General features: G+C 49.9%; 1 protein-coding gene across 1 annotated transcript; it reads right to left on the bottom strand.

Annotated features, from left to right (window-relative positions):
* Positions 1–2286: 2286 nt before the first annotated feature.
* On the bottom strand, positions 2287–23259 carry LOC129734565 (olfactory receptor 14C36-like). The gene is made up of 3 exons (XM_055698174.1): positions 22346–23259; positions 22222–22274; positions 2287–2354 (listed from the first exon to the last, which is right to left on the bottom strand). Exons 1-3 carry the CDS (start codon positions 23251–23253, stop codon positions 2287–2289), a joined length of 1029 nt encoding a protein of 342 aa, XP_055554149.1. The 5' UTR covers positions 23254–23259.
* Positions 23260–23914: the final 655 nt, after the last annotated feature.

Below are 23914 nucleotides of genomic sequence, written 5' to 3'. Positions count from 1 at the left end.
GTCTTTCAGATCAATAACTACAATGTCCCACTCCATTGGTATCACGGTGGCAGACGGCAATCCCGGCTGCAAGGCCCCCACAGGGGCCATCACTGCATTGACTTTACGCAGGTCAAGCAGCAATCGCCATTTACCTGAAATCATTTTCATCACAAGTACAGGGCTGTTCCACGGGCTATGTGACTCTTCAGCGTGGCCCGTGTTTAATTTTTCCTTAAGTAACTCATGCCGGGCACACAGCTTTTCCTGGGGCAGGGGCCACTGACCTACCCATACTGGTCTGTCGGTCAGCCAAGTAGACCAAGGGGAGGCTGTTTCACTGCCTGCAGTACAGTGGCCCCAGTTAAAAACCCGTAGTGATCCAAACTCCCCACTGTCCTAGACAATCTCGGCCCCACAGAGTGAGTGCTGTGGTGGTAACGTATGGCCGGACGGAGGCAGTCTGTCCTTCTTGTGTTTTGATCTGTATAGGTTTTACAGGCAAGTAGCTTGTAGTCACGCCCCCCCGACCTACATCTCCCGCTGCGTTATTTACCAAAGGCCAATGAGGTGGCCAGTCCTTTCTCGATATGACAGTTGCGTCTGCTCGGGTATCCAGAAGACCGCTCAACTTCACTTGTGCAGGAGTGCCTCCCGACAACGCCAGAGTGCAGGTCATGTTGGGTCCTTGTGGAGATGGTTCTTGTGTCCAAGACACTTGGGGTATTCCAGGGGAGGTGAATCCTTCATCACCCTGCTGTCTAGGCTCTGTTTGGGGAACAAAACTCTCAAAAGGCACAAGCTGAGCAAGGCGTGTATTTTTTGGAATGTTCCCAGGAGGCACAGTTGCAGAAACTCAGGCACATATTTGACCTGTACAGTCTGCATCAAAAACACTAACATGGACTTGGTTATTTTGGACTTGATCTAACACTAGGGTGGACCACTGAGCCTGATGTTGAGGGCTGGCATACTGCCCAGTACCCATCAACACGTCAGGCCCATTACCAACCCGGGGATCATCCTGTGGAAGGTTCATATTCTGCAGCCCTTGCTGTTCCACCGCTGCCCGCCATGTGCCGTGGAAGACCGCTAGTGGCACAGGTTGGAAAATGATCTGCGCCATCTGAGAAATATCGAAAGGAGTCCAAGTGTCCATGGTAAGCAAATGTAACGATTGCTTTGTAGCCGGCAAATTCACCCCGTACTGAGAAACAGGTTTTTGCAAGTCCTGCACTATTTTCCAAGCAGGTGCTGTATGAACCTTGGGATTACCAGCAGCCACGTCTCCTGTTATAACAGGACATGCATGCAGTGCAACAGTGGAAGGAGTAGTAGCATCAAGGAGCGGTCTACCTGTATGTCCTACTAAATTCCAGTTTCCCTCTTTCTGTAACCCATCTTTTAGAGCCTGCCAAAATTGCCGAGGGCCGCGTGGCATTACCATTACACTGGATACTGGATTTCTACCACCACCACATTCATCACTGCCTCTGACTGATAACCTTGTCGTAGCTGGACATGATTCCCAATTTTTGGCATTTCCACCCTGCGTAGGCAGGGGAGGAGCAGAGGGGGCAGGCGGGAGGGGAGAAGAGGCTGGGGGAGGAGGGAGTGTGGGCTGCCATAAATGTCGGTGGGACTCAGGGGGGCAGGGATCAGTCCGCCGAGGTTTCTGCTTGCCGTCCTCATCCTCGGAATCACTACTGAACATAGGTCGACACTGTTGGGCGGATCTGGGGGCTTTGGGACATTGAGGAGTGGTGACTGGTAAGGGGCCTGGATTCACCCCTCCCCCACGACCTCACCCTCTTGTCTGTTGACTGAAGGGTGATCCAGGGGAGGTCTGGCTGATACACCCCCACTGACGTCTTGCTGACTTTTCAAGCCCCCCCCCCAGCATCACTAAGCAGTGCCCATGTAGTCATAGCCCCGACACCTCTTTGTCCCCTTTCGCCACAGCTTCTAACAGTGTCGATCCTAAATTCTCCCAGGTCGACACACTAAAAGCAGTCATGGCGGATGCTTCTACTCCTTGTCTCTTGGCTCACAATAGCATACATCTTAACCACAGCCCATCTAAAGTAGTTCCATGCTTCTGTAACATTTAACTTCCACACTGACAGCACCATGGTATCTTCCTTAAATTTGTCCCCGTGATGTCCCTGGTGGCTCACCTTTCTGGTGTCAGGGTCTCCCAGGACCTTGCAGCCGTCCCGTTGCGCTATTCCACTTCACCAGGCTCCATCTCCCCAGCAACCCGCTGGTCACAGTCTCACGGTCTCCTTATGATACCCCTTATTGGGGTCACATCAGCACGTTGAGGTAACCAATTGTGGCGACGCAAGTCGAGTCAGACCCAAAATGCGGAGTGGCTGGAAGAAAACGGGCATATTATGAGCAACCCAGACCGAATAACTTGGTTGTAATAACAGGCCGCAGCTCTAACAAGCTGCAGGTGTTGTGAAGGACATGTGCAAGGCCAAGGGAGACAAAGAAACTGTGTATTCGCAGAGAGATAAGGGAGCTGGACAGAAAGATGATAAAAACAGGATGCCTGCACAAGGGGGGAGCAGCGTGTTGGCACCGCCCTGGGACCAACAACTTGGGAGGTGGGAGCGTGTGAACAAGTAGTTTTAACCGATCACCTTTTACATAACAAAGCGTGCGTAGTGTGTGCATTTTTAGCTGCAGAGTATAAATTGGTGTGAGTCTATTAATAACGTGGCACTAACTTGATCACATTGGTCGTATAAGTTGTGCCTGAGCCTACTGCGTCAACAAGTGGCGCCCGAACAGGGACCCTCTTGTCCATGCTTGCTGGAGCACAGAGGTGGCTTTGAGGGGGCAGAAGAAGCTGGCCGTAGCAGGTGCTGCCCCATTGCATGGGAAGATGCGTGCGCACAGCCGTTGGAATCTTGCCCCGACCAGGTGAGCGGTCGGGGAGGAGATGGGGTCCACACTGAGCAAAGAGGAAGCAGCAGTGGTGAAGCTCCTCCAACATATCCTCTCTCAGAGAGGGTTATCTTGTGATGAGGGAAGCCTGAAGAGGTTGCTGTCGTGGGCTCGGCAGCGTGGATGAATCCGATCCGTGAGTGCAGGCTTTGAACTAGACACTTAGGAAAAGGTTGGCGCAGCACTGTGGGAGGACATTAGCTCAGGCTCTAAAGGCAGGGGGAAGCTCTCCACAGTGTGGAGGCTGATCCCAGACTCTGTGCGGCGAATGAAGAGACGGGACGCAGCTTGATGCAAGCAAATGTCAATTTATTGTACAGAAGCACGCGTTTTTATACACTTTCAGAAGCTGCGCGTTTTAAACTAATTGGTTCTTGAAGCTAAGCCTTGCATACTAGGCAATCCCTGATTGGTGGTTAACTACCAGCAATTAACCGCAAGGTGTTACCTTTCCTTGGCGCCATCCTTGGCGCCATCCGTCTCCCGCTCCCCTGTGCTCTGTAAACATGCCTCATCATGTTAATTGTTGTCTAGACAAGCTCGAGCACATTCCCCTCAGCTAACTGATTGCCACGCATGGTCCTAGTTTCCAGCCCGCTCCTGCATCTCCCCCTTCCTGTTGCACAAAAGAACCCCTGAAACCGAGCAAAAACAAGGCACAAGTAATAGAACAAATAAAAAACCAACTAAGACACATTATCAATGTCAAAATAACCCACTGTCTTTGTTCCGTACAGTTTTACAATTTCCCCTTTTTGCTTTTGAACAGCTAGTACCAGGTTTGCCATGTTCTGCAGGGCCCTTGCAAACATGACAGCAACCAAGGCAATAGCAAACAAACAATACTGCCAACTGAGTGAATGGATGCCAAAAAGGCTGACATTTTCTCAGATTTTGTTAACATGTTGCTGCAATGGGGCGCCTAAAATGCACGCAGCACATACCATCAAAATCCTCACAGCCGTGTCCTTGAACCAACAACAAAAAGCAGTGGCAATTTTGACTCACATTCTGAACTGCCTACCAAACAAGGTGATTTAACTCTTTAATGCTTTCCCTGCTGTTACTCTGGATAAGAGAAGAACCGCTGCGACACGTTCCCATCATAGCCTCCTACTACATTAGTATCTACAGAAAGACAATTATTGACATTCAAAGTGTAAACAATATCAGCTTCTTTTGGATTAACATTATACATAGGTGGAAGGGCACACCAAACAAGAACTGGTTCAGTCAAAAAGTTTGAAACATCCCATGCCTTCTCTGAACATACCTCTGGGGTCATTCCCCTCATTCCCTCTCTTTTTTATGCAAAGAGAAACACTTTTACCATAACAGAGAAGCCCCTATTTACATCTCTGAGCCCGGACACAAACCGCAGCTGTATGCTCCACCAGGCTCAGGGCAGAAATCCTTTATGCAGTTACATAGCTGTATATCTCTACAAGTGTGCAGACACCTATTAAACACTAGATAACCGTGTTTATCTTTCCTAGTCTCCTTCACAATACCCAGCTGTTCTCTCATCTCTTGTTAGGTCAAATATTCTCCAGCTTCCTCTCCTACATCTCTCTTCAGACATTCTCTATCCTCCTCTTTTTTGCTTGTTAATTGCGACAAGGCAAAGGTTGTGTGTAGCTGGGTGACCATGACCTGATTTATGTTACAATCAACTAAACACTGAATACAGGAAAAAAAGGTATGGGAGACATAAGGCAAACATCAATAAGGTGGTTAAAGATATTTATAATAAATCCTGTAATACTTTTGAGTCATGGCCCAAAGTTTCCCAGCCGTGAGAAGAGACCAACGGCATCCCACCCCTGGCTCTGTTGCAGATCTTTGTTTTAAGGCTTTTAAGTTTTATATACTTTTGTAAATTAATTCACAGTGGTCACTCAGATTCACGTAACACAACCTACCAAAGTCTTCACACTTGTGTCCCTGTGCTAATAATAAAAATCAATAGCAACTCGGTTCTGTAGCAACATATGATGGACAGAATCAACATCTGTTAATAAGCCAGGAAAAAAATAGTATTTGTGGTATTACTTTGATTAGCAAGCTAGCAGCCTAATTTACTAAGCAAGTTAAAAGCGTGTACTACTATTACAGAAGAGATTAGAGAAGCAAAAATGTGTTATGCTGCATTCCAGAACTCAGCCTGAGAATTACGGTCTGCTGTGAGTTCTGCGTTACAATCATTTGACACATGTTGGGGTTGCGATTGTGAAAGTTGCCCGTTTACAGTTTTCATTGACATTATCACAGCTAGTTGTTTTAAAAGCAACCCTTGAGCTTCCTGATGTTCGACTTGCTGCAAAATATTCTGAAGCCCATCAATCAAGTTAGTATTAAAGTTAGTGACTCTCTAGGACCCTGCAAGACTGTGGCAAGACTCCCGCACCCTGACTGCCTTAATAGCCATTCCTTCATCTGCAAACAGTTGTCCCTGGGATACCTTGCCTGGGTCACAGAATCGGCACAGTTAATTGCTCCAGCCAACTGCTCACAGTTAACAGCAATTCCCCGATTAAGGTTTTCAGTCAAGGCCACTACACACAGCTCACAAAAATCAGATAACCACATCATATACTGTATCAGTTAGTACCATACAAAGCAGTAACTTCCAATCATGCAGTGTGAGTGTATAAGGCTCTGCCATCACTTCAAGAAGGGACATAGCAAATGTATTATGAATCCTCCCTTCCCCCACTGCTTTGCTTAACCCTTTAACAGCCTCGTCTTGCACAGGCTGCCACTCTGCAGGTTGATTTGTCTGACAAAATACTGAACATGCCCTAGCGACTCCCAAAACCCATCACTTAAGTGTTTCCCACTTGCATTCCTGCCACCAATCCCTCAGACCCCCTTTCACCCTCCCCCAAAATACAATCAATGCATCGGGAGAGACAAGGGGGTGGGGGAAAGGTCTAGCTCCTTTTCCAGATCTATAGGACCTGGATCAAAAGGTTTATCAGTGTCAATAAAATCATTGTCCGAGTTGTCCTGTTCCCGTGCTTGGTCCTGTGTTGTGAGGGTCGCTGCAGTCAGTGACAGAAGCTTTGGGGGCAGAGGAGGTGTGGACAGAATCGCCATCGCTGACGGTGTCTTGAGAAGAGCCGCGCTGTCGGTGGAATTTACAGCTTCCTCTGGTTTAGCACCGCTAGTAGAATTAGTCCACCCTTGGCAAAGAGTAGTCAGAATTTGCCACCAAGATGTTAAATGCATTCCCGACACGGAGCTCCCCTCCACGGCAGCATCATACAATTGGCTGCTGTCTGTACACACTTTCATTCTTTCCAAGTCTCTAAAGTTTCTTGGCTGCTCACCTGTCTCGATGCATACAGGTGTTATCCTCGGGGTTTAGGTTGTCCGCCTGGTCCAGACAGCAAGACGATCGTTCAGCCAAGCCGTCTCCTCCGGAACGCAGCCCTCTTCCACGAGCTGGCTTTTTTCCGTCCTTATTCTTCCAAGGCTTCGGGACACCACCATAGGGGTCACCATTTGAGGAGATTGAGGCACGGACTCCCGGATCTGACTAGAAGACCCTTTATGAGTCCATATACGTCTCCTCTGGGGACGAAACCTGATTCCCCGTTACGGATTTCCCACAGCTCACCTCTCAACTCCGGAGGGATTTCTGGCCGGCTCCTGCTTCCTTTCAGCAGATCGTTCAAAGTTCTGTGGGATTCACTGCATGTCGCTCAGATAGGCGATTCGAGAGCCCTTCACGTTAGATCCTTAAACGCATCACGTCGGGGTCACCAATTTGCGGCGAATGAAGAGACGGGACGCAGCCTGATGCAAGCAAATGTCAATTTATTGTACAGAAGCACACGTTTTTATACACTTTCAGAAGCTGCGCGTTTTAAACTAATTGGTTCTTGAAGCTAAGCCTTGCATACTAGGCAATCCCTGATTGGTGGTTAACTACCAGCAATTAACCGCAAGGTGTTACCTTTCCTTGGCGCCATCCTTGGCGCCATCCGTCTCCCGCTCCCCTGTGCTCTGTAAACATGCCTCATCATGTTAATTGTTGTCTAGACAAGCTCGAGCACATTCCCCTCAGCTAACTGATTGCCGCGCATGGTCCTAGTTTCCAGCCCGCTCCTGCAACTCTGAAAGAGATGAAAGCAGAATGACAAACTACCACTTCTGCTTTTGCTGCCCTGTCGGCAGAAGTTGAAGGCGCTAGAGCAAAAGACTCTGCTACTGCTATGACATTCTCGGGAGCCTCGTTCCCAAAAGCCAAAAGAAAGGACAGGGATGCATGGTGTGTAGCAGCAGTGCGGCTAAAGCGCCAAGAGCCAAAGGAAATGAATCTGCCACCGCTTGAATCTCCCGGTCCATGTTGGAGAGAGAAATACCCGGAACGCACGCATAACGTCTCGACAGACGACAGCTTCTATCCACCTCTGCCTCTGTCCACGCCTCCATCACCCCAATCGGCATCTGCAGAACGTCACTGTGGTTTGGAGAATGTACAGCTGCAAGATCTCATGAAAAAATTGGAGCAACTTGAGACATGGATGCTAGAATTGGCACAGCCTGCTCCTATAGCACTGCCACTATCTCCCTTCTCTATTAATCCTTTTTCACAGGGTGGAGGAGGGGAGAGTGGCTCTGGGGAGACATTAGCAGCGGGACCGTTACCACCGCTGGTTCCAATGGGAGGCATGGGGGGTAATTGTAATCCAACACGTCGATGGTGGGGAGTCATTTGGGATGCAATTATAGAGGGGCAATTTGGGCCGATGGCATTTGCTGTGATAGTAACACCACAGGGTAACGAGTGGGAACCTTTAGACTGGAAAGTAATCAAAGAAGCGGAATTAGCAGTAACACAATATGGGTTTAAATCTCCATATACTAACTCAATAATTCAGCATATTTTCACAGCAAATTTATTAACTCCATATGATGTGCGTATGGTTGCACAAGCTTTGTTAACGGCTTCTCAGCAGATACAGTTTTTTCAACGCTGGCAGGCAGCGAGTCATGCTGCTGCGGCCACGCCACGTCAGCAGGGGGATCCGCTGTTTGGAGTGAATGCCCAAATGCTTTACAGGTGCCCGCCCCTTCGCTAACCCTTAGTGGCAAGTGGGATTCCAACCCAAGGTGTTACGATTAATGCAGGAACTAGCTCTGAAAACGATTTTTGCCCTCCATCATGACAAAATAGCACCAGCATTTACGGGGATAGAACAGGGACCTATAGAATCTTATCCAAAATTTATAGACAGACTGCATGCCGCTCTCATGATTAATCCTGATCTGAATGAGGATATGAAAGCAAAGTTTCTTGATATGCTTGCTTATGATAATGCTAATGAGAGAACTAAGAAAGCTTTAAGCCTCCTGCCACGTGGGTCATCAGCTGTCCAGCTGTTGGAGGTGGCAGAAAGAATGATTGATTGATCAGGAAAAAACTGCCTTTATGGCTGCCGCGGTAGGAGCTGCAGTGAAGCCGCTTGTGCAAGGTAAAAATAATAACGGGAGGCAAGCTAGGAGATGTTTCAATTGTGGCAGGATGGGACATATTAAATCACAATGTCATGTTCCAGGCTCACAGCAAAAGAAATGGTGTGTGCAGTGTTGGGAAGATAATCATAACACCAGTGATTGTCGGAAAAAGGGGAACGAGACACGGAGCACGTCTCGCCCTTGTGGTACGACACAAGTCCAGGGTGCTTGGACTGCTGCTCCACCGCCACCTCTGGAAGCACCAGAGTGGACCTGACAAGAGCAGTAGCTATTACTCTTACCGACACCACAGTTCAATTGGTTGATTCAAATCTTGTGGGACCTTTGGGACATGGTGTGAGTGCCTTATTAATCGGATGTTCTTCAGTATCTAGGAAAGGTATTTTTGTAGTCCCAGGACCTATTGAAGGACGGATTAAAATAATGGTTTACACACTAACTCCCCCTATAACTATTAAGGAGGGATCAAAAATTGCTCAATTAATTCCTTTTGAAGCAGAAGTGCCTAAGGCAGAACAAAAGACAAGGGCTGTAGAAGGTATTGGATCCTCCGGTCAGCCTGGTGTTTTGCTAGCCATGCACATCAGTCGGGGAAAACCGGAGGAAGAAACATAACTGAGACACCCTAGTGGACAAGTGTGCAAATTGCAGATGATTATAGACAGTGGAGGTGATGTGACGATTGTACCTTTTCTTAAGTGGTCTAGGCGGTGGCCTCTAATGCCAGCGGGTACCGGCATTGTAGGGGTTGGTGGGACTCAAGCTACCTTTATCAGTAGAGGCGTAATTGCATTTATGTTCTCTGATGGTAGGGTAGTAACTACATGTCCCTACATAATGCACCTGCCTGTGGCACTAATTGGAAGAGATCAGCTGAAAAACTGATGATCCAATTTGGATTGATCAGTGGCCGCTAAAGCAAGACTGGCTGCAGATTGTCAATAATTTGGTGCAGGAACAATTAGATGCTGGGCACATTGTGCCTTCACCTAGTCCATGGAACACCCCAGTTTTTACAATCCCAAAGAAGTCTGGGAAATGGCAGCTGTTACATGACTACGAGCCATCAGTGCTGTTATGTGTGATATGGGTGCCTTACAACGCGGGCTACCCTCTCCGGTTATGCTACCGGAGGATTGGGATTTGGTGATTATCGATTCAAAAGACTGTTTCTTTACAATTCCTTTACATCCACAGGATGCTGAAAGGTTTGCTTTTACAGTGCCATCGATAAATAAAGCAGAGCCAGCGAAAAGATATCACTGGGTGGTGTTGCCGCAGGGAATGAAAAACTCACCTACGACGTGTCAATTGTTTGTTGCCTGGGCTTTAGAACCCATTTGTAAGCAGTATCCTCATTTACTTATCTAGCCTTACATGGATGATATTTCGGTTGCAGGAAAACAGCTGGATTCTGAGCTGTTTTCTCAGCTGAATTTTGTGTCAGCTCACGCATAGTCTTGGAAAAAGGGGGTTGAAGATAGCCCCAGAGAAAATTCAGAAGAAAGGGAGATGGTTGTACCTGGGCTGGATCATTACAAATGGAATGATTCGACCTCAGAAAGGGAAAATTAACACAGCAATAGAAACATTGTCTGATGTGCAAAAATGAATGGGAGATGTCCAGTGGGTTCGTAATATCTGCGGAATTACGAACGATGATCTGAAACCATTGATGCCGCTCCTGGGAACATCTGCACAGGCTCAGGAGCGCCGCCAATTGAATGAGGATCAGCAACAGGCGTTGCAGGTGATCACTAATAAGATGGTAACAACTTATGCTCACAGTCGACCAGACAACCAAGCTCTTTCGTTGATGATAATTAACTCAGGAGGTGAGCGAGAACACCCATTAGGGATTATTATTATCCAGCTGGGAGAAGGGAAACTGCATTTACGAATTTTGAAATGGGTTTTTCTCCCTTTCCAGCCCAGGAAGACAGTGGTTACACACCCTGAATTGTTTTCACAGCTTATTATCAAAGGGAGGCAGCGAATTGCAGATATCTCAGGCCTCGAGCCGACTATTACATATGTACCTGTGTCTCAACTTTATTTGGACTGGCCGTTGTGTGCTTCAACAGAATTTCAAATAGCAGCTGCTGATTTTTTGGGAACTCTCACTAGCACTTACCCTTCGGACAAACTTTTGCCGTTGTGATCTCATCAGCGCATTGAACATTTGCCTTTGCGATCGGAGGTTCCTTTAAAAGGGATAACTGTTTTTACTGATGCTGGGTGAAAATCTCAGAAAGCTGCAGTCACCTGGAAAGTAGGAGAAACCTGGGAACATAAACTGCTCCCTGGGGTGACCGGAGACTCTTTACAGACTTTAGAACTCCGAGCTGTTACTTGGGCATTTCAGCACTGGTTTCGAGAACCCGTTAATGTAGTATCAGACTCATTATATGTTGTGGGCACGGTACAGCGTTTGGAACATAGTATGGTGAAACCTGTGTGAAATCCTGTATTGTTTACTCTGTTGTTACAATTGTTAACGCTTTTGAACCAGCATCGGGATGAATATTTTATTGTGCATATTCGCAGTCATCAGAAATACGGAGGTCTCGCGTTAGGTAACGCTCGGGCTGAGCAGCTTGTCGCTCCAGCCTGGACAGGTCCTGTTGTTAAAACCTTTGAACAAGCTAGGTTATCACATGAGTTTTTTCACCAGTCAGCAAAAGTGTTGGCCAGGCAATTTCACATTCCTGTGGCTGATGCTAGGGAAATTGTACAGTCCTGTCCTGATTGTCAGAAGGCAGGAGCTGGCCTTGGTTTGGGGGTGAACCCTCGGGGACTCCGACCCCTACAATTTTGGCAGATGGATGTAACTCGTATCCCAGAGTTTGGCAGGCTTAAATATGGGCATGTTTCAATTGATACCTTTTCCCTAGCGCTCTGAGCAACGGCGCAAGCTGGTGAAACAGCACGGCATGTAATTAAACATGTGCATGCTGCCATTATGGCACTTGGAGTGCCTGCACAAATCAAACCTGATAATGGCCCGGCCTACACTTCTTGGAACTTTACTCTTTTTTGCCAGCTTTGGGGTATATGTCATATCGCAGGCATACCACACTTTCCCACGGGACAGGCCATTGTGGAATGAGTACATCAAACACTGAAAGCGCTTTTGCAAAAACAAAAAGGGGAGAGGTACTGGGTCCGGCAGAGCATCTTGTAAAAGCGATATACGTATTGAACTATTTATGGTTTACAGGTGATAGAAATGAACCGCCAGTAATAATGCATAGTTTGTGTTTGAGATCTGGGGTAAACCAGTGTGGAAATAGTGTTTTTGGCCAATACCGAGATGTCGCTACAGGAGAATGGAAAGGACCTGCGGAACTAAAAATGACGGGGCAAGGAAATGCTTGCGTTTTTACAGATACCGGTGTTAGATGGATTCCGAGTCGCTGGGTGAGGCCCTGGCAAGGGGATCTTAAGAATAAAGAAGTACAGGATCCGGCTGAAGTAGAGGATCCGGCTGCAGTAGAGGATCAGGTTTGATTTCTTATGTTTTACAGGGCATGGGTCAATATCAATGGTAGCCTTATGTCCTGAGGCACTTCAACGACACCAGCATCGACTGAACTTGGTCTTGACCCCATGTGAACGCAGCTGCCCAGCTCAGAACAGGTCAAGAAAAACGACACAGCTTGTAGAGAGCGTGGTCTGAACTGTCAGCCTTGGGTTTTCATACATTGCACGTGGTGTGACAAGAAGACTTGGAGAGTCGCACGTGCATGTGATCGAGGTAGAGTGTTTAAATGTCACTCATGTAATGATCGGGTTGTGTTTTGTTCTGAAGCGAGCGAGTTGTCTGACTTTCTAGGTGTGTTAGCATATTGGTAATGTGCTGTTAATATGGAAAGACAAGCGTGAATACTTTGAGAATAACAGTAGTTTTCTTGAGGTTTTAAGCTACATTAAGGACCTTGGGTGAAGGGTTTTTAGCAGAAATTAGTTTCCGGCTTTTAAGACGCTTAGCTTTGCAGTGTCTTAATCAGAATAATAAGATAGTTGACAGGATTTGTAGAATTAGAATAAACGTTCCTCGAAGCTTGCAGGTGCATTGGAGCAGCTGGGAAAAGGAGGTAAAATGATGGCAACACCTCAGACGTAGAGCACAGCTATGTTGATTTGCTTTCCACCAGGTAGTGAGGGGATTTTTGACGTTTTACCCAGAACGAATATTTGGCTAACATGGGCAAATTCAGCTGGGGTAACAGATTTTTGTCTGAGCTTGCAACAAGCAGATAACCCTTTTTGAACCTGTGTGATTGGTATGCCTTTGCAGGAGAATGAAACCGACTTTGATGGGTATTGGAATCCACGGAGCGTAAACCTGGCTAACAGAGAAAGCGGTTCTTGTTTAAGCCCAAACAGCAGATATGTTTGGCCCTCTATGCGTGGCGCAGCTTGGCAGAAAGCGGTCATTGAAAATTTAAATCAATTACATCAGTTACCTTTACAGGAGTTAGACTTACTGGCTAGCATTGTGCCTGTCCAATATGATAATGTTACTGCAACCGCAATGCCAGGTTGTAAAAGCATGTCACCGCAGCTCCAACCAGTGAATGGTACAGGAGTGATCTGGTTTGATAAACCGCGGCATAGTTGGTTTACAAGGCAAGGGGAGCAGGGCCGGTATGTACGTCATCTAAATGTCACAGGGCATTCCCTTTGGAGTGACTTGAGAGCCGGAAGGTTACATGTAAGCACCACAGGGGGTTTTAAACTTCCTCCAGGAGTGTTTCTGGTTTGTGGAGACAGAGCATGGCCCCGTATTCCCATGCGACCTGTTGGTGTGCCTTGTTACCTTGGACGGTTAACGTTGTTTGCTCCTCACGTGAAAGATTTATTAAATGTCAGTAGGGATCATGGGAGACCTATTTGAACTTTTGATGATACATGTAACGACAATGTACAGCTGCCATCAGTAGCACTGCTATAGCCACATCTATTTTTCTTCCAGGAGGAATGGCAGCCATGAATGCAAAAAATATACGTAGATTAGCATGCTGGGGTCAGAAACAATTTAATTTGACTTCATGAATGGTAAGTGAGCTACTCACTGATGTAGAGGGTGTTAGACATACTACTTTGAAGAATCGAGCTGCCATAGATTTTTTATTGTTAGCACACGGACATGGTTGTGAAGATTTTGAAAGGGATGTGTTGTTCCGATTTGTCTGATCACTCAAAAAGCGTAACTCAGCAATTAGCAACACTGCACGAGAACATGAAGCATGTTACTGAAGGACATGATCCTTTTTCTGACCGGCTCAATAGCCTCGGGCTAAGGGGATGGTTGCAGATTGTAGTTAAAGGAGCATTGGTAGTGGTAATAGTGTTCTTGATTTTGATATTGTTACTTCCTTGTTTGTTTCAATGTTTGCAACGCATAATGAATGGGTTAATTAAACAGATGTCCAGAATGGGGTCTGGATTGCTCAAAAACAAAAAGGGGGATTTCTGGAGTGGCTGGAAGAAAACGGGCATATTATGAGCAACCCAGACCGAATAACTTGGTTGTAATAACAGGCCGCAGCTCTAACAAGCTGCAGGTGTTGTGAAGGACATGTGCAAGGCCAAGGGAGACAAAGAAACTGTGTATTCACAGAGAGGTAAGAGAGTTGGACAGAAAGATGATAAAAACAGGATGCCTGCACAAGGGGGGAGCAGCGTGTTGGCACCGCCCTGGGACCAACAACTTGGGAGGTGGGAGCGTGTGAACAAGTAGTTTTAACCGATCACCTTTTACATAACAAAGCGTGCGTAGTGTGTGCATTTTTAGCTGTAGAGTATAAATTGGTGTGAGTCTATTAATAAAGTGGCACTAACTTGATCACATTGGTCGTATAAGTTGTGCCTGAGCCTACTGCGTCAACAACTACCATCTTCTCAATTCCCCAGGGAGTTTCTTGGTGCTTCCTTTTAACCAATTCACACATAATTTCCTCTGTAAATGTTAGTTGATGCGAAGGAGTCACCCGCCATCCATGATTTGGGGTTGCTTCAGTATATTAGCCAATTAATTGTTTTCTGCTGGATCCTGTGGGCTCTTAGGTCCTAATTTCTGCCGTTTCTCTGGCAGGACCAGCAATATTTGACTTTCAGCTGCTTCTTTCCTTTCTTGATCTGCCACTTGCTGTCCTAGAGGCACCGAGCTATCTCCAAGGTGCTGCACTTTACAATGCATAATTGCCAGCACCCTGGGTCAGCTGGTCACCTGAAATGATTGTGGGGTCTTTGCCTCATAATTTGACTGGGGATCCTTGAGAGGTTCAGAGTCCTCTTTCTTTCTTTCTTTCCAACAGCCCCATCGGCATGGTCTGTTCCAAAGGCAAATTTCAAATATGTCCATACATTAAAAAAGCCTTGTCTGTTGGTAATAATCCCAGTGCCCTTAGTGAGGCTGTGAGTTCTGCCTCTTGGGCCCACGTGTCAGATGAGAGGGCTTTGGCTTCTCTTCTCTCTCTGATAGTTACCACCACATGTCCTGCTCTTTGGGTCCCATTTCGCACAAAACTACTACCACCTACAAATAAGTCCCAGTCTCCATTTTCTGTTGGCGTGCCCTTTAATTCCACTCGGCTAGAATATACCTCTGCCATTGTCTTTAAACAATCATGAGTTGGTTCTTCTTTTCCACCGAGATCATGTCATTTTTGCCCAGGTGTCAGTTCCTGGGCCTCTTGCATCGGTAATACTGTAGCTGCCACCGTGCGCGGACAGGTTGGCCGTCCTTTACTGACACTGTCCAGCTGTTTGGAAAAGCTCCCCACGGCTCTGCTCCATGGTTCCAGGCTCTGGGCCAACACTCCTAAGGCAACGTGTCACCTTTCATGCACAAAGAGTTCCAATGGGTTTTCTAGATTTGGGAGGCCTTGAGCTGGAGCACTCATTCCAGTCCGTTTCCATTCCGTAAATGCATCTCTGCACTCCTGAGTCCAGACGAGGAGGTTTCCCTTTCCTCCAACACCTTCATATAGAAGTTTGGCAATGAGTCCCAAATTCATTATCCGTAAGTGACACCACCCGGCCATTCCCAGGGATGCTCTGAGCTCTTGTTTTCATTTGGGTTCTGGGATTTGACAAATGGCCCTTTTCCTCCAGCTCCAAGACTCTGCTGGCCCAGGCAAATTGTAAATCCCCAACTGGTTGCTTCTTCTGGGGTGGTCTCTGCCTTTTCCCAGGGTACTTTGTACCCTGCTAGCCCCCAAAGTTTAGCAGGTCCTTGTTATAGAATCTTCTTTACTACTGCTTGCTAGCAGTACGTCACCTACCTATTGCAGCAAGGCGACATTTTCCTACCTCTTTTGCCAGCTTTCCAACTCCCTGGCTAATTGATTTCCAAAGACTGTAGGGCTATTTTTAACTCCTTGCAGTCATACAGCCCTGCACAGCTGGGTTTCTCGACCAGTTTCAGGGCTTTCCCATTTGAAACCAACTGATTGGTGACTGGCAGCAGCCAGCACAAGGCAGAAGAACGCATCTTCACATCTCATACAGTAAACCATTCCTCATTCTCCTTCAGGGTGGTCAGGAGGGCATACGGGTGTGCTACTGCCTCATGGACATCTTGCACAGTTGCATTTATAGCTCGTGAATCTTGCACCAGTTTATATTCTTCTGAATTTGGCTTCCTGACAGGTAATACTGGAGTGTTATGTTCTGATTGGCATTCTCTTAGTAACCCAAAATCTGTGATTTGTTCAGTTAAGGACTCCAACCCTTTCCCGACTTGTAGTTTAACTGGGTACAGCTTTTGACTTGCTGCTCTGCCATTTGGCTTCCGCTGGATGATTACTGGTTCCCCTGCTTGGGGTTGCCCTGGTGTTCCTGAAGCCCATACAAGAGGTATTGCAGCATTTGTAACTGCTTCTGGTATCTGCTGTAGCTCGGCTTCCTTCTGCAACATAAAACCGTGGGCATCCCAATCTTTATTGTCAGGAATATGGTTCCTTTGAGGAAGCCCAGGTGGCACCTCAGGTAGATTTGGTTTCTGTCAACCAGCAGCTGAATGCCAGCCCTGCAGTGCGTCACGGTCTGACCCAAATTCATCCAGCTGGTCCATGAACAGGAAGCCCATCACAGTGGGGGTTCCAATCACCTGGCTACTCCCACACTCCCCTGGTACTTATTCCAGCAATCCTTTGCTCAGCCCCGTGAAGATACCATCAAAGAACCAGTGCATGGTTCTCACAGTGTTCCTGGATCACAGCATATGCAAACTGAAGCACATTTTCAGCAGCACCATGTCCTCCTGGAGGTCAGCCTCCCCTCCCCCACAGGCCTTCAGGGGCCTCAGCAGCACTGCAGCTAGCCAAGCCTTCTTCTGCCAGGGCTGCAGAGCCCAGCACTGCTTTTCTGGCCTTGCAGAGGGCAGGGCTTCCTCTGCTGGTGCGCTTAGATTGCCACCGCCACCCACTCCAGCGGGTCTCTGGTCTCCAGCACAGCACGGGCACACGCTGGGTCGGGGGCGCTTGGTACCAGCTTTGCCCGAGAGAAGCCTGAGCTTGGCCCCAGCGCTACGGCTGAGGTGCTGCAGCCCAAAAGCGCACCGATGGCTTGGGCCTGGGGCTCAGGCAGGAGGAGCTGGACTTCCACATGCTGTCATCGTGCTGGATATTGATGGAGTAAATCATGATATTGATGAAATAAATCATGACGGGTGGTGGGACAGGCCACAGTGGTGCGGCAGGGGAAGGTGTGGGCTTTTCACGAGGGACAGGCCAGGAAGCTGAGGAGGGGATGCCCTCCGTGTGCAGGCACTTGTTGCACGTGCGGATCTCCTCTACGGGGTGTGCAGCAGGTTGGGTGAGCCCCTGCAGGAGAGTGTCAGCGAGAGGCCGGTTAGTGTGCCATCCTGGTGGGAGACACAGCACCCGCACTCAGGGTACGGCAGCGGAGAAAGGCTTATCTAAGCAAGCCAAGGAAGTCTGCAAGTCCATAATCCCAGCTCTTATTGGGGACTTCATGACCCTGACGCTTTCTGGAAGGGGAGCACAGCAGGATACACCCTGTCCAGCTGGTGTCGGGGGTCTCTTGAGACAAATTCTTTGCACAGGTGTCAGGCCAACAAAGGTGACGCTCACCTGAATCTGGTCCTTGCCAAACAGGCAGTGCTGCTGAGGGATGTGAAAACCAGTGTCAGCCCTGGCTGTAGTGCTCATGAAATAGGGGGAGAAGACTTTAGCCTCTTCAGGGGACTTGTAGCGGTAGTCCCATGGGCAGCAGCACTCAAGGACAGCAGAGCTGTGTACGGCTGGTCATTCAGGAAAGCATTTTCCAAGCAGAACTGTCCATACCGAGGAGCAGGAAATCAAGCAGACATGCCAAGAGAGATCCTTGGCTAAAGAAGGAATTCCTCAAGAATCTCCAGAGAGAAAAGGAAGCATCCTGGAGGTGGATGCAAGGGCTCAAAGAGGAATTTAGAAATAGGGATGTCTTCAGGGAAGCCAAAGCCTGCTTAGTATGGGGTCTTGCAAGATGTTCAAGGGCATCAAGAGGATCTGTCTCTACTTGCAGAACAGTTTAAGAAATAAACTACGCCCCTGTGTGGCCACTGCTGAGCTTAGTAAGAGCAGGTCTAGATAAATCTGAACATCCTCCAGGTCCTCTTTGCCTTAGTCTTCCCCAGCATCGTGTCCCAAAGCTTTGTGCCTGAAGGCAGGACTCTGGAGGGAACCAGCCAAGTGTGGATGGGGATCATGTCAGGAGTCATTTGACCAAATTCAATGCTTCCCACTCCAGGGAGGTGGAGGGGCGGCATCCCAGGGAGCTGTGTGAGCAGGCCGATGTCCCAGTGAGGCCATTCTCCATCCCCACTGGAAGGTCCTAGAGACTGGAGGAACTTCCTCTTGACTGGAAGCACCCGTGAATCTCGTGATACCCAAGAAGGACAAATTGAAAGTCCTGCCCCTAAAGTGGACCGAGGCCCTGCGATGACACAGGGCAGGGACTGCCTGGCTGGGCCCTTGGTTTGCATTAGGCAAACTAGGAGCCACCAGGAAAGGTGACCAACAGCCTCCTGGGCTGTATGACCAGGAGCACAGCCACGGCAAATCATTCCCCCCCTCTGCTTCCCACTTGGTTCACCACATCTAGAGTACTTGTCTAGCTTTGGTGCTCCGCAATAGCAGAGAGACACTGGCACGCTGGAGCCATTTCAGTAAAGAATCACAGAGATGGTCAAGGCTGGAGCACGGGCCCTGGTAGATCAGGCTGAGGGAGCTGGGCTGGTCCACCCTGGAGAATGGAGGGATTTTGTGGGAGGATGTAAGAGCCTTGCTTTGCCTATGGCAAGGTTTCCAAGTACTCACTGTGGTACAAGGCAGGAGCACAGGAAGCAATGAACTGAAGCAAGAGCGCTGTCCTCCTTCTTCACCTGCAGCCTTTAGCTCGGGGAACCACAGGCTGCACGGCCCCCCATGTTGAGGGGTGTGCCACCAGTTAAGAGTCCACTTGAGTGACATTTCTGGCACCTGAGCGGGTAACTGTCCAGGTGGATTTCCCAAGGGTAACTCCTGCCTCACCAACCTGACAGCCTGCAGTTGTGCGTGAGGAGCTCCACAGTGGATGTCATTTCCCTCAGCTTCAGCAAAACTGTTGTCATGGTCTCCCTCAGTGTTCTGCCCGAGTGAGGCCATGACACTCTGGGTGCGAACAGAAAGAGATGAGTAAAACACCAGCTGGATGGTCAGGCTGAGAGAGCAGTGGGGAAGGGCTCACACCCCACCTGGAGGCCACTGGGACATACTGGGGCAGTGTGGGCAGCACAGGGGACTCTCCTGATTACAGTTTAAGAGCTGTACACATGACCCAGTGGAGGCAACTCTCACAGTGTCTGTCGGTGGCACCAAACTGAGAGGAGCATCCCTGTGCCCTAGGGATGCCATGGAGGGGAACCCTGGCAGGTGGGGTGGCCGCCCTGGCAGGAGCTGCACAGATGCAGGACGGACCAAGGGCAGAGCCTGCACCTCCCTCGCATGGACTAACACCCTGCAGCTGCAGGGCCTGGGACCTGCCTGGCTGGGCAGTGTCTGTGCAGAAAAGGCCCTGGTGGTGCTGGGGGACAGAAGGCAAAACACAATCCCAGCCCGTGACCTGGTAGCAGAGGCAGCCAGCAGGGCCCTGGAGCGTACGAAGAGGTGCCTTGCCAAGAGAGTGAGGGAAGTGATTGTGTCCCCACGCTCATCCCTCGTTAGACCCCCTGTCCGTGACTGTGTTCATTTTTGGGCCCTGACTGTGGAGGGAAGCGGGGAGGGAGCGGCTGGGTGGCTGCTGGGCTTTTGGCCAGAGACAAGCCTTGACAGCAAGGAAGATGTGTATAATTCGGAGGGAGTTGAGGAAGGAAGGGAGGCAACAGAATGTCCCCAGGACTTGGAGGGCCATGGAGTCATTTCATTGGCCACCCCATTCAGAATGAAGCTGGGAAGTGATGCTGACATTCCGAACCAACAAGGTCCATAGACAGGCCAGGCTGTTCCTATGGTTGTGCCTGGAGACCCGCACACCTACAGCACAGGTTGTGCTGGGGCTGAATCTCCTGCCTGGCTTCAATGGGCTCCTGGAGCCATGGACAAAGCTTTGGGTGGAGGCCCCAGGTGAGGCTGGTCAGGGCCAGGAAGGCCTAGGGATGCTCTCAGGGCCCTGCCCCCATGGGATCCCACCTGCCAGTGCCCTCAGCAGGCCAGGTTCTCCTTCCCTTCTGCCTCAGGGCTTTGCTCTGCTGCTCTCCTTCCCCACTTACTTGGGCATCGGGGACTCCACAACTTCACAGTGACTACAACCAAGGTGGCACTGGTCTTCACCTCCCTGAGCAGATTGTCCTCTTTGTGGAGACCCAGGTGCAGGTGAGCATCAGAGTGGGCAACCTGTTTGGTCTGAGGAACTTGCCCACAAGCCCCTGCACTCTTGGCATCCTTGCTTACATGTCCTGTGAACACCAAGGAGACTGATTCCCCCAGAATAAACCAGACTATCTCACCCATTGTTTCTCCTGCCATAGTATCTCACAATCCAAACATTTTTTTAATTGGCAATAAATTAATCTTTGCCAAGGCAACACATCTCTGTACATGAAAAGAATCATTAAGAGATCTCTTTTTCTTTATCTTTGGCCATGAGCATTGCTGGTTTATTTTCTTCCTTTGTCCTGTTGAGTCAGTGCAGCGAATGAGCAGCTGAATGTTTGTCTCACCATTGGTCAAGGTTAACCCACCACAGGACCACATCAGGACTGCTGAGCCCACAATGGGGCTCCCCAGCACAAGCGAGACCCTGACACATCACAGCAAGTCCTGCAGAGGCCAGAAGGATGGTTGGGACCTGGAGCATATTATGGGCAAAGGGAGGCTGAGAGAGCAAGAGTATTATTTGAGAAATGGTTCTGAGTGAAAGACTGGAGCGCTGGACCCAGGCCAGCTGGTGGGATCTCAATCAATATTTGTTAGAACACCATGTCATGAGAACATGATCTTGTTGCAGGTGTCTGACTATGGCCTTCCCTGAGAGACCAACTGTGGTAAGAGCTATGGGACTTGTGTGTAACAAGTGTCAGTAGGAAAGTGGCTCCCTTTATATTTAGAAATGGTGATGGAGTTGGGTATCACTGGGCAACGGAGGAGGACAGAGGTGGCCATGCAGCAGTGGTCCCTAATGAGGGCTGGGGTATATGACCAGGCTTGGAAATGAGCAGTGTTTGGGAATTTGTGGGGAAAATTTCCCTTCTGCAGCTTTCTGAGGGTGTGCAGGGAACACGGCACAGATCTGGCCCCTCAGTCCCGCTCCTTTGGTGCCTTGCTTGCTTCACCATGACCCCTGGGTCTGCACCAGGACACCCTGCTGTGTGCCCCCACCCTGCACACCCACACAGCTGAGCTCTCACTGGTGTTTCCCTCTCCCTGGCCCCTCCCAGCCCAGCCCCCCCCCCAGCTCTGCCCACCTCCCCTGCCCTCTCCCCAGCCCAGGCAGACACAGCAGCCCACGCGGGGCTGGCCCCATGCAAGTGCCCACCCAAAGGGGGCTGCAGAGCTCTGGGCACTCACCCCATGGCCATAGACCATCACAAGGGCACAGGAGATGCTGGTGGGCAGAGAGGGGTCTCCTTCTGCCAGTCAGCCCCAGGGCTGGCACCAGCCATGGCATGAGGACACAGAGGCCATTGCCTCCCTCTGTCTGCTGCTCCTCTCTCACAGGGACCCTGCTTGCCCACTCCTGGCAGCCCCTCGGGGCCAGTCCCTGTCCCCAGCACCAGGCTGCTGGCCTGGGGGCTCCCCAGGCACCTCCTGCTGCACCAGGGACACAGCAGCCTGCCCCAGCTGGGGCATCCACAGAGACACCTGCTCTTGCCCAGGGATGTGGTCTCAGGCATGGCCCTGAGCAGGCGGTGCTGCTGTGCAGGGCAGCGGTGCCTGAAAGCCCAGGGAGATGGTCCCAGGCACATCCCTCTTGGTCACCCACCATTCCCATGGGCACTGGGCCCCCACACGCCAAGGCTCAACACAGGCCCATGCCCTAACGCGTTGCCCCATGCCCTCCTCCCCTGAGCCATGGGGAACCCAAGCCCAGCAGCATGGTCTTCTGGGGGCAATTCCTGCAGCCTGTTCCTGAGCTCAGCTTTGGAAGAAGAGACCAACCTCCAGATATAGGCATTGAAAAAACCCACCCTTTTATTACTGAGATGTGACACAGGAGTATATATGTACCATCCTCCCTGGCGCATGTACAAAGGCCTCTGGGTCAGGGAGGCTGGGTTCGTGCTTTTGGGGAAGTGGAGTGAGGAAATACATTGAAGTAAAACCATGATTGTCATAGATGGAATGTTAAACACACATGATGTCCTATACGTGACTTGAAAATACCTTGTAAAGAGCCACAGTCAGTTCATTGCCGCTGAGAGACACCTGACTGCATCAGCTTCTTCAGTGCGTCCTTCAGCTCCTGGTTCCTCATGCTGTAGATGAGGGGGTTCACTGCTGGAGGCACCAACGAGTACAGGACTGAGACCGCCAAGTCCAGAGATTTGGAGGAGACGGAGGGGGGTTTCAGGTAGGCAAATGTGCCAGTGCTGAGAAAGAGGGAGACCACGGCCAGGTGAGGGAGGCACGTGGAAAAGGCTTTGTGCCGTCCCTGCTCAGAGGGGATCCTCAGCACAGCCCTGAAGATCTGAACGTAGGACAGCATGATGGAAACAAAACAGCCAAATGCTATGAAGGCACTAACCACAATAAGCCCCACTTCCCTGAGGTAGGTGTGTGAGCAGGAGAGCTTGAGGATCTGTGGGATTTCACAGAAGAACTGTCCCAGGGCATTGCCGTGGCAGAGAGGCAGTGAAAAAGTATTGGCCGTGTGCAGCGCAGCATAGAGAACATCGCTACCCCAGACAACAGCTGCCATGTGGACACAAGCTCTGCTGCCCAGCAGGGTCCCGTAGTGCAGGGGCTGGCAGATGGCCACGTAGCGGTCATAGGCCATGACAGTGAGGAGAAAATACTCAGTTGAAATGAAAAATAAAAAGAGAAAAGCTTGGGCAGCACATCCTGCATAGGAGATGGCCCTGGTTTCCCACAGGGAATTGGCCATGGCTTTGGGGACAATGGTAGAAATGGAGCCCAGGTCAAGAAGGGACAGGTTGAGGAGGAAGAAGTACATGGGGGTGTGGAGATGTTTGTCACACACTACGGTGGTGATGATGAGTCCGTTGCCCAGGACGGCAGCCAGGTAGATGCCCAGGAAGAGCCAGAAGTGCAAGAGCTGCAGCTCCCGCGTGTCTGCCAATGCCAGGAGGAGGAACTGGGTGATGGAGCTGCTGTTAGACATCTTCTGTTTCTGAACACAGGGACCTGTTGAAGGACAAAAGGCAGGGACAATTTAGGAGAGACTTCTTTGAGCCAAGTGAAAGCCGTTTCTCCTAGATGCGCCCCCGCTGCCCCATGTCCCCCCCTCTGCCGTTCCTAGGAGAGCTCCCTTCCGAGCCGTGGCTGGAGCTGTGCTGAGTGCTGGCCGAGTGTGCTGTGAGGAGCAGGGGCTGTGCCCGCTGGCTGCCCAGCAGTGAGCCCTGCTCTGCAGCAGGGGCTTCATGGGAACCGTGGGGGCAGGGGCCAGTCCTGGCCTTGCACTGGCTCAGCCCAAACTGCTCCCAGCGCAGAAGGGCCTGTCAGCATCGGCTCTGCCCGTGCTGAGCAACGGCCATGGCCAGAGTCAGGTCAGGAGGGCTTTGTGCCGTGCTCAGGGAGAGCAGAGTGAGTGCTGAGAGGCAAGGGCACTGTCTGTGCCTGAGGGCAGAGGCAGGGACTCTGGTGAGTCCCTCCAGCTCCTTCTCAGCTGCCCCGCACTTGCAGCTTTCTGTGATAGAGTCCAATTACACTGACATGTGTCCTGGTTTAACCCTGGCTGGAAATTATGTACCGCAGGGATGCTCACTTACTCCCCCCTCACCCATAGGTATGAGGAGAGGAATGAGAAAGGAATGTAAATCTTG

Source organism: Falco cherrug, chromosome W (genome assembly GCF_023634085.1).
Source record: "Falco cherrug isolate bFalChe1 chromosome W, bFalChe1.pri, whole genome shotgun sequence".
Classification (NCBI taxonomy): Eukaryota; Metazoa; Chordata; class Aves; order Falconiformes; family Falconidae; genus Falco; species Falco cherrug.
This window is presented reverse-complemented; position numbering and strand designations above follow the sequence as displayed.